This window comes from Myotis lucifugus, unplaced genomic scaffold (genome assembly GCF_000147115.1).
Source record: "Myotis lucifugus unplaced genomic scaffold, Myoluc2.0 scaffold_0, whole genome shotgun sequence".
Classification (NCBI taxonomy): domain Eukaryota; kingdom Metazoa; phylum Chordata; class Mammalia; order Chiroptera; family Vespertilionidae; genus Myotis; species Myotis lucifugus.
The window spans coordinates 62819130-62830473 of NW_005871048.1; the positions used below are offsets into that span (position 1 = coordinate 62819130).

Below are 11344 nucleotides of genomic sequence, written 5' to 3' on the forward strand. Positions count from 1 at the left end.
GCCTGGCCCCTGCACCACACGCCCCTCAGAGCAGGGCCCACAGACAGGCCTCGGGAAGCACAGAAGGCCCAATTCAGGCAAAGGTAACCACGGCAGTCGACACTGAGCCCTGCCTCACCCTGCCTTTGGCGGCCCTTAGGGTTCACACCAAGCCCTGCCTCACCCTGCCTTTGGCGGCCCTTAGGGTCTGGGCCACATGCTCTCACAGCACTGCTCTAGCCCAGGACAAGGGATCGATATGGGGAGAACCTCCTCCAGACATCCTGGTGGGCGGTCGGGGACCCCCGGGCGGCCGTCCCTACCACCAGCCCCCGAAAAACGGCCTCCCCGGCTGAGGTGAGCTTCGGTTCCTTCCCTCACGTTTCACAGACACTCGCAGTGTCATCCAACCGCACTTCCTTCTGCCCGCACTCCATCAAGTTCAAACAAAGCCCTTCCCGGGCACAGAACGGAGAACCACCTCCTCTGGTGAAGAAAAAGGAAAGAAACCTGAACTTCTTTCTCCCAGTCACACATGAGGCGTAAAAGTCGCAGTTAACTAAGAATGACAGACCATCTGAGACCCTTCTGTGGGGGAATTCCCTAAGAGGCCCTCACCGCAGGCCCAGCGTGTTCCAGTCTCAGGCAGAGCAGGAGGGGGAGGGGGAGGAAGGAGAGAGGACCCCTGCTTGAGCTTGTGCCCCTGCTCCCAGGACAGGGAGAGCTGCGTGGGACCCAGTGGAGGCGAGAAGCCAAGAGGGCAAGAGGGACCTGTCCCAGCAGCTCTGCCCTCACCCTCCACACTGGCCTTGCTCTATCCTGTGTGCGACGTGGGCCCGCTGTGCCTGCTGCCTCCGCCAGTTCCAACTTTAGACAGAGGAGCGGAGTCCCAGCCCCCAGTTCCCTTCCTCTCTCCTCCTGGCAGCGGCCCAGGCCCAGGGAAGGACACAGGGCGGAGCGGGCGGGCACTCACGTCGATGGCGTCCCTCTCGAAGATGCGCAACTGCAGGAAGAGGTCCAGCTTGATCTTGCGCTCCTGGAACAGCTCCTCCATCTGGGCCTGCGCCTCGTCCAGCTGCTGCAGCACCGTCTCGATGTGGCTGATGGAGCTATTGTGGGGGGTCTTGTTGTTGGAAATGGCCGAGTCCCTGAGAGGGAGCAGAGAGGGAAACGGGATTTCAAAGAGACAAACAGGAATTGGAGGAGCAAGTCGCACATTGTCAGATCCCAGATCCGGCAGCTCGGGACCTGGGGGGAGAGAGCCGGCAGGAAGCGGCTGCCTGTCTCAGAAAGGACTGCCGCCCCTCCCGCAGAACAACAGCGGCTTCCTCCTCCAGCAGCTCCCAGACCTGAGGGAGCTCGGAGCCTCTCCCGCCTCTCCTCGCTCTCACAAGAATCTAATGATCTCGTAAGGCCAGTCAGCAGGGATCACTTCCAGCCGCTTTCTCCTTAAGTAGACAGAAGAGCTGATACCTGTTTACTATGAACGGTGGTTCTATTAGTCACGAGGGGTTAAACACCAATGCATCAATGAAGCCTCTATCGAGCAACGTTGCCAGACTTTGCACAGCGAACACCAGGTGAAGTTATCACCAACGATTCAATACACTGGCCTCCTAGGAGCAGTTGGGAGACTTCATTTACGTAAATGGTCCCTGTGATGCTTCCAGCCCCAGCACTGTCCTCGACTTCCTGCCACCGGGTCCCCTGAGGGGCAGGTGTCAGCCGGGTCGGGCCTGCCTGGGCCTCAACTTTGAGAAGGGGACACCCCACCACATTCTAGAGAGACCGGTCACCCAGGGCCTGAAGGACACGGTCCTGGGAGGTTTAAGTAAAATTTCATTCATTACTAAGTAAGTGTTAAGAGGGAATATTAATAAAAGCTGAATTCTGGGAAGGTTTATTAGTCAATGCTGTAATGAGAAAACTTATAGAGAAAAAACCGTAAGGGGGAAAAAGAAAAGAGAGAGATGCTACTCTGCATTACGCTCACAGACGTTATTTGTTCTCTACCCCATTGGACAGAGAATTATAGGCAATTGTTCCCAAAAGCGAGGGGAAGGGGAAACGCTGGCAGGGTTTCAAAGGGCCTGTGCTAGGGGGAGGCGGGGCGGGCCCACCTCAGCTGCTGGATGAGGTCCTCCCCTTCCTTGATCACGTTGACGGTCACTTGCAGGGTCGTCTGCTGCTGCTGGCCGAACCGCTTGATGAGGTCTTGCACGGCCTCCACCGACTCGGCGTACACGTCGTCCAGCAGCTCCTTCTGCAGCTCCTCCAGCCATGTCCACAGCTGGAGGGAGACAGTGAGGCCCGTCACCGCCAGGGCAGGCCCCGTGCAAGACGGCGAGGGGGCGGGAGGGAGGAGAAGTACCCCAAACAGTCCGACAGCCAGCAGCAAAGAGGCACAAAAAACGCAGCATGTGACGGCTGCGAGGTGAGAAAGTGAACAGGCAGAGAGCCCAAGGGGACGGTCAGAGAAGAGAAAGACAGGACGGGAAGTGGCTCTTCCCGATTCTGCCCAGGCAACACCTGGGTGCAACAGAATCAGAAAAGACCCTCCAACACCTGCCACACATGACGGCATTCTCTCACGCAGCCCGGGTGGCTTTTATTTTACTCTTAGCAAGGGCGTTGCAGTCTGTTGTTGATTATAAACCGCTGCACAGACATGGGTGCTTTCCAGCCCTCAGAAAAGAAGGAAGCGTGGAGCGTGGTGGAATGATGCCTCCCCAGGCCTGGCAGGAGACGGGATGTGGCACAGCTAGTTCCACGCCCGGCCAGGCCAAGGTCACGGTCACAGTCCTTCATGAAGGAGTGGGCATCCCGAAACCCTCACAAACCCTCACTGCCACTGCCACCGCCACGAACACTGCGTCCGGGACCTGGGTGGGTAAGACCTCTGGCTTTGGTCTGGTGGGAGCAGAGCACTCCGCCCGCTTCGGGGAGCCGCTCCAGGTCTCCGGGAGCCGTTCAGCGAGCCGGAAGGCAGTTAATTAAGCCGAATGGGCCCTGGGCGTGGAGATGGTTTGTGTGAGGAGAAAATGCTCCCTGCTTCCCCAGGGATGTGAGAATCACCTCCAGCACCTTACACGTGTGGGTGCCAGCGGCTGCCTGAGCTACGGGACACACTGCCCAGCCGCACGCGCCAGTCTCGGGGGCTGAGTCAGCACCAGTGCACTTGCCGAAGAAGGTGTGTGCATTTGGCTTCTTGTTTCCAAACCCCTCCTTTTTGAAACTGCTCTGCTGAGGTATGACATGCAGTGAACTGCACGTGTTTCTCTGAGAAATGTGCTCCTGCCCCCCCCTCACCCCACCACCCCCGCTTCTGGCCGTCTCAGTAACTCCTTGAGGACGGTTGACACTCTGAGGGTCTTGGTGTAGCAAGGAAATGCAGTGATCTCATAGGCCTGGAGCCAACGCTTTGCTAAAGCCTCTCTGAAATCCACAGGCTCCCAGCACAGAATGCCTTTTCGGCAGCCCTTGGACACAGCCCTCCCACCCGCGGATTCCTGTCCTAGGATGGACACTGATGAAAAAGTGGACCTTTGCAACTGTTTTTTTTTTCTGCCAAAAAAGAATAAAAGCAACAACGAACCACTTACTTCACTCCCTTCTTTCAAAGTCTCAACTGTGTTCCACCTTAATCCACGTGCTGCCCTAAAGCTGCTCCCACCCTCCGGTCACTGAGGGGGAGCCCAGGGACAGAGGGCCCCCGCACACTGGCTGGGACAGCCCCGCACTGAGTGACAGCAGACAATGGAGGACTCTTCGGGAATGAATGGAGGGACACAGCACCGTAAGCTGCTGAGTTTAGGAATAGTGCTCCCTCAGCATATTATGCTCACCCAGGGGAGCTGAATAATTTAAGCAAATGTACATCCAAAAAGGAGTGCTCTTCTCTCATGTGATCTAACATTAGTATCGATGAGGAGGAAGGTAAAGGAGCCAACGCTGCCCCGAACACAGAAGGAGGGTCTGGCAGACACTTCAGACCACACGCTGGAGCCATTGTAGCCCCTAGTTTTAGTGACACTGCGCTTTTAAAAGCTAGCATCTCACAACATTAGTAGAAATGAAATGCGTTAGTAGAAATGAAGTTTGTTGTGCAAACAAACAGAAATGCAAGTTTTTAAAAGCCCACTAGAAGAACACTGCAATATCAGCAACGCAACATTAATTAGGACAGCTGGTAGGAGTCCGCAGGTCCCGGATGAGACACACCTCCCACACAGCTGTCCCAAGTCCCCTCCCCCATTCAAACAGCTGGGTCAGGTCTCCTCGCTGACCCTGTGTGACCCCGCCAGTGGGACAGGATGCGGGGTGGGGGAGGTGTCTGCAGAATTCCTCTTCTCCAGCAAATACTACCATTTAACACGACTACCACTAAATACCATTTAAGTGACAGGACCAGTTGAACAAGTCTTGCTTCTACACACTGTGGAGAGGAGAGGAGGGCAAACCCCCGCTTGAGGCGCAATGCAACGCTGTGCTTCCGCGACTCCACGGCCACCACATACGAGGTCGTATTTTATCCCCAAGTAATTAAACCGAAACACTTCTCCTGAGAGGGAACGTGGAAGAACAGTGAAGAGAACCTCAGGTCCGTTCCTCACCTGGATCCAGGTGTCAGTTATTCTCCTATAAGACAGGCCTGGTAATAATGCCTGCCTCGCAGGCTCCCGGGAAGATGAGGTAGGGTCATGTACCCACGTTAACCACTGCTATTAGTCTTGTTCTTGCAAGGAAAATTCTTCTAATAATAAGACTCACAATGTTTTAAAAGCCTTTTTTCCCCTAGATGTTATTCAAAATGTATCCAGGTTCCTACCAATTGTTCAAAATATGTCACAGTCCGGTCAGCTTAACACCATCCAACATTTTAATCTTTCACACCTAAAAATAGGACGGCGTGAGGAAAGTTGCTGGGATGTCTGGGCTTCTATAGAAATCACTTCCCCTGGCTTCCAGGGGACGTGCCAGGAGTGAGGCCTTTTCCTTTCCTCCGGGTAACCTTTAAAGAACTAGCTTATTCCCTCCACATCCTGGACACTTCAACACATGTCCATGGGGGGACATGCCCGCCCAGTGGAGCGCAGCTGTGCAGGAGCCCGCAGGGACCGTGCTGGGATCAGGCAGGTGAAGAGGGGGAAAGCGAGGTCGGAGGAGCGAGGTTACCTCTAAGTCCATGATGTTCATGCTCAAACGTCCTTTCCCCTTTAGAATGTTTCTGTCTGGTCCCAAGGAAATATTCTCATTCAAAAAGATCTCAGAGAAAAGTGCCCTGGCTGGTTTGGTTCAGTGGATAGAGCATCACCCTGCGGACTGAAGGGCTCCAGGTTCAATTCCTGTCAAGGGCACAAGCCCAGGTTGCAGGCTCAACTCAACTCCAAGTGGGGGGGAGGGGGAGGACGGTGGGGTGCAGGAGGCAGATGATCAATAATTCATGCTCACCAATGATGTTTCTATCTCTCTCTCTCCTTCTCCCTTACTCTCTGAAATCAATAAAGATATACTTTTTTAAAAAGTCTCAGAGAAAAGTATTTCTGATGTCGATTTTAGATGAACTGATGCATTCGTCGTGCAACAGGATTCAGGCAAAGCCTATGTTTAAGCTTTGAAAATGCTTCCTATGCCTCCTAACATAACCTCTGCACAAAGCAATGAGAAAAGGTCTCCAGGAGGCCTGAAAATTTTTACCACAAGCTTCCTGAATGTGAAGAAAGAAACCTGTACTCCTGTGCTAGCTGTTAATTTGCAATAAAAGATAAATCTCTGCTTGACAGAAGAGTTTCATTCTAACCAAGTTCTCAGCGGCGTGGACTCTATGAGTAAGAACTGTGCCCACAGCCTCGGCTCCTCAGGCAGCCAGACTTAGGCAACGCTGCCCCCTAGAGGCCCTCTGAGCTGCAGCCAGGCCCACTTCATGGAAGAGAGCTTGAACCCAGCCCACAGTGGCTGCAGTGAGCACAGGCCTGGGTCACAGAGCAGGCCGGGCTAGGGAGACACAGAGATTTCTGGGGAGAAAACTGACAAAATCTGGATCCTGTGTCCACCCGAGTCTGACCCGTTATACCCTTCCCACAAACTGTGCTGGGTGGAACCTAAAGGAGGAACCTCGCTCTGCTGGGAGAAACCCCCGAAAAAGCCCCTTCCTCACTAACTGGGGAGTGGAGACCCCACAGAGAGGACTCCTAAAGGAACTCATGGAGGGAGGGGGGATCCCAGGGAAGGACTGAGCTGCCAGCTGATTCTTTGGGTGGTAGAATTGGGACCCTGAGATTTGGGGATTGCTCTAGGGGCAACCACTCTCCAGTGCACAGTCTGCACGCAGGCTATAAACCTGCTCGCAACACACCAGCTGTGGGTGGCCTTGAGAAATCCTTTGGCGCTCTCTACCCTCAGTTGTCTCATCTATGAAATGGGCTCATGTAACCACATATGTCTTCTCTAACTGGCAAAGCCAGTTTGAGAGTCAATTACTAAAAGCACTTTATAAACAGAAGCTACTGCTGTTGGCATCTACTCTTGTCTGTGACTAAGATGATCATTCGGGTACCAGTGGGGATGGGTGAGCGGTAAGGTGGTATGGGAAGCACAAAAGCCACAGCTCCCAGCTGCAAGCCAGGAGCAGAAGTAGGTAGTTTCAATGGCAACTGGCAGGTGGAATTTCAGAAGGCACCATTCTAAACGTAAAATGGGATCCAGTTTCAGGTACGAGAGCAGAAATCAAAGGGGAACTGTTCAGCCATGAGCAACACAGCACCTCTTAGGCCTGAAACTGCCCACGCACTCCTGGTGCACACGCCGCGGCCCTGACCAGAGGAGTGAGGGTTCAGCAGCACCTGGGTGTTCTCGGTGCAGCGCAGAGCTCGGTGCTCTTGGATGGGTGATCAAAGATCTCTTCATATGATGAAAGGGAATTTATGAAGGACGCATGGGCTGGGCAAATCGAATTCAGTATCATGAAATAATAGCAAAGCAAATATGCGTAAGAGGAGAAAAGGGGAGAAGCCAGGAGCAAACCAGGTGAGGACGGGATAAGAGGCCGCTCCCAGTGCTCTGCACCCCAAGGAGCAATGAGAGTCCCCGTAACCCTCCTCCAACCACAGTGCAAGGTCCAGGGAGAGTGAGCACTGGCTGAGCTTAAAGAAAGGAGTCTGCCTGTCCAAGCGGTAGCATGAAAACGAAGCCAGACAGAACAATCCCCAGGTGACTGGCAGGCTTTCTTTCCGACTCCTGAAGAAAATGAAAGGGTCCGTCCCAGGCATCACCCCAAACAAAGCCTGGTCCCAGTTCAGAGTGTAAGTTTGCAGAAGCAGAGCCCACGGCTCCTTTCCTGAAACCCAGCGAGAATCACAGCTGATCCAAATGAGAACGACCTTTCCTGGGAAACCACGGCCTTTGGGAATCAATGAACAGAACCCCACTCAGGGCCCTGAGTCCATTCCAGAGACAAGCCTGGCCAGGACCACCTGGTGGCCTTACAAAACCCACACATTTCCAAGGTAATTATTCATTAACTCCGGACCCATTTTTGAGAAAGAAGGTGAATGAGTACAAATGGATGAAAATAATTGTGCTTTTGCTATATTTGAAAATGGAAACATGTCCCTCTATCATTAAATCTCAGAACATGTGCTAGAAATAGACATCATTATTCCCAGCAACTGAGCTCTGCTAAGCCTGGTACGGAGGCCAGCTGTGGGTACAAGGGTAAGTGAGACAGTTCTGGTCTTCAAGGCACCTTACATCCACCAAGAGAAACAAACCAACGTCTGAAATATGTGACACAGAAGTATGTTTTCCACTGTCTTCCCTTGTGCACAACCTCCTGGAACATTACAGTGGCTCAGGAGACACTTTGGGATGAATGAGCGAGAGAGTGAAGGAATGAGCAGTGGAAAGTGCACTGGAAAGGAGAGGAGGACAGGTAACGAAGACTCATCATGGGAATATTATACTCGGAACTGATGTGAATAAAACGCTGCAAATAATACAAAAGGGACTACAGAGATTGAAGGTGGAAAACAAATGCAGGAGAATAAAAGTTCTCCCAAAATAAAATCCAAAGTTGTGTGAGACTAATCAACAGTTCTGTTAAATACTATTTTAAAAACGTTTTTGAAAAGGCAGAGTGCCAGCCTTCATCTTCTAAGAGGAGGTTAAGCCTCTCATGAATTCCTTTCACAGAGGGGGGAAAAAAGAGAAGAAAGGGGTCCCAGAATGCTTCCAAACCCAAGTTTACGGGTGAAATTGAGGCTGACGCCTCCATCAACCACCTTCCGCATGCAGCCTCCAGGCATAAAATATCACCATCTCCGTGAAAACATCTCCTCTTCTCTCTCCCCAGAAACAAGTAGTATTCTGTGTTCTGTCCTCTGGGGGTGAGAGAGTAAAGAGCCCAGAGATCTCAACACACAGGACTGGAATGCCTGGTCTGGGACAGAGTTACAGGCACCAACCTTTTTCCAGGTGTGAGTCTTAAAAAGAATTGCGAATTGCAGAGCTAACACTGAGCAGACATCACCAAAGCCGATATGGCCTTAATTAATGCTGATGTCTGGTACATTCAGTATTCTGTAAAGTTCACTTTTATTAGTATCTGAGAATGGCCACACAGGCTGATAAAATCAGAAGGCAACTGTGACTTGGGCCACATGACAGGCTGACACAGAAGGGAAACCCAGCAGCTCTGACCACAATGTGTGGGCCGTCTATTTATGCTAAAACAGGTGCACGCTGTCTCTCTCCAACTTAAAGGATCTCCTTCAGCTCAGCTCACCTCCTCATCCACACCTCTCCCCAGACGCCCACCCCTCACGGGCCACCCCCAGCAAAGGCTGCCTGTGCTTGTGCTGCAAGGAAGGTCCCGTCCGCGCTGACCGCTCCGCTGGAGGGAGCAGGCTGCCATCACCACTGCCCAGCTCTGGTCCACGCTCTCATGTCACGGCTTGTGTCAGCCCCGGGCTCTCCTCCCCCTCCCGGTTCTCACCTCTTTCACGTGCGTGTGAAAGGACACTGACATGTCCAGTAGGATCTTCCGTTGCTCAACACGCCGAACAAAGTCCTGGATCCGGTCTTCGAGCTGATGGGCGGCCTGATAAATCTCTTCGGGGTCACATTCCCCCGTCTGCGCCAGCTGCTCCGCGGCCTCTAGCAACTTGTCCGCATTGGTGTATGTGTTCTGCACGAGAGAACAGCCAGAGAAACACACGGTGAACAACACACCCCGGCCAGGCCGGGGCCACGGCACTGCACTCAGTCTGCGCCGCTCCCGATCATTTCCGCGAATCAAACAGAAACGCGATGGAAAAGCTGACTTCAGTTACTACACCCCTATCAGCAGCCTCGTCCAGTCCTATCTCAGACAGTCAAACCTCGAACCTCATGACCGGCCCTTCCGTGTCCGGCGGCGAGAGGTATCTGCAGGCCATCGCTGGCCGCCCTGACTCATCCAGGGCTCTGAGCCCCTGCACCTGCACAGCCGGAGACGGCGCGGAGCCGCAAGGCCCGCTTCTCTTGTGCTGTGACGGAGGACAGTTCCAGTTTTGTGCCTTTCACTATGACAGAGCACGCATGATCATTCCAAGTGCAAGTGACAGGTTAATTCCACAAGAACGTAAGTAAGTCACTGCCCCTTTTCACATGTTTCTACTTACTGGCACATTTTCTCAGAAAAAGGAAGTAATAACTATAATGGCTACAAAATAGCCAGAGTTTAAAAGATTTGGAAAATAAGGGAAACAGGTGTCTAAACTACTCTGAAGCAGAGGTTGCAGATGGGTTCCTCAAACAAGCAGGTAGGCCAGAGCCCGAGACTGTTAACTATCGGTGAGAGGGGACTGGGAGAGGTCGGGGCAGGTGCAGGACTTCCGAGAAGTCCCGGGAACCTTGTGTCTCCCCTTGAAAAATGGGTTGAGCCCTAGCTGGTTTGGCTCAGTGGATAGAGCATCAGCCTGTGGACTGAAGGGTCCCGGGTTCGATTCCAGTCAAGGGCACATGCCTGGGTTGCGGGCTCAATCCCCAGTAGGGGGCGTGCAGGAGGCAGCCAATCGATGATTCTCTCTCTCCCTCTCTCTTCCTCTCTGAAATCAATAAAAATAAAAATATTTTAAAAAATAAAAGACAAAGAAAAAGGGTTTGAGGCCTTCACCGTTCTCCTCTAATATTTTAGTTCTCCAGCCGAGCAAGGTCAGGACTCATCAGTGAGGGTGGGGAGGGTGTCCCTGTGGGAGTCCAAGCCTGATGGGGCAAGGGCACCCCTGCACCCCCGCTGCTGACGGCCAGGGGCACTAATCTTCCGAGGATGATGAGAGGCAGGTTCCTCACTGTGGGGAACGGAGTTACAAATATAGGAAAGGGGGAAAGCTGTTAACTGCACGGCACCGAAGGAGAACTGGAGGAACCGCTGTGAACGAGGAGGAGAGACGGCAGGGTCCCGGGTGGAGTGGACATGCTACAAGATGGCCCTGAGACATTTTACGGGGCCAAGAGTAAGGAAACCCCAAGAACAGTGTGGACAGGACACAGGAGCTGGCCTGAGGAGGCTCCGCTGGCCAGTCAGGGTGACGAGGTGAGCAGAAACATAACCGATGCAGTGCACTGAATACAAGGAAGCCGTGAGGCCACTCTGACATAAATAAAACTGGATGAGGACCAGGCGTCTACAGAACGTCAGAGCACCTCCCACAAAGTGAGTACTGACGACCAAGGGGGAAAGACTCGCCGTCCAGTGGAGACAGCAGGCAGACACACACCGTACCCTGGGGTCAGAGTGAACCAGGTGCACCGGACAAGTTAGAATCGTGTGCCCCCGGCGGGTGGGGCCCAGCTGCACTCCGTGATGCCCCCGACAAAGATACACAGTAACCAGAATCTAACCACCAGGAAACATCGGACAAATCCAAAGCGAGGCACAGTCTCCAAAATAACGGCTTGAAACCTCGCAAAGGGTCAGGTCGCAAGGTCAAGGGAGAATGAAGACCCTCCAGGCCCAAGGACCTCAGCGACGTGACAACTGAAGGTCTACATGGACCCCTTCAGCTGTGACAGCCTCGTGGGCTGCGAGGGCTGGAAGGTCATCAGGCATCAGTGTTAACGTCCTGACTTTGATGGTGCAATGGCGGTTGTCCAGCAGAATTTAAACAGGAAGCACAGAGTACGTTCTTTATGCTGTACTGCCTGCAAGGTGAAAAAACTTAAAACGGATGCAAATACAACAGCCACGGCAGGTGTGAGGTGGCCTCCACAGGGACAAAGGAACACTGACCCACACATACCAGAAGCAAGTGCCCCCAGTGGGGGGGGGGGGGGGGGGCAGTCATCCTTGTGTGGGCAGCATGGGGATGCGGTGCCGACAGAGTCT

The 11344-nt window shown here is 53.2% G+C and overlaps 1 protein-coding gene across 1 annotated transcript in view; it reads right to left on the reverse strand.

Moving 5' to 3' along the window:
• Window positions 1–11344, reverse strand: part of TRIO (trio Rho guanine nucleotide exchange factor) — a 198986-nt gene that overhangs the window by 128396 nt on the left and 59246 nt on the right. The window contains 3 exon segments of the mRNA XM_023752278.1: window positions 953–1127; window positions 2100–2269; window positions 8972–9163. Coding sequence (XP_023608046.1) covers window positions 953–1127; window positions 2100–2269; window positions 8972–9163 — 537 coding nt within the window.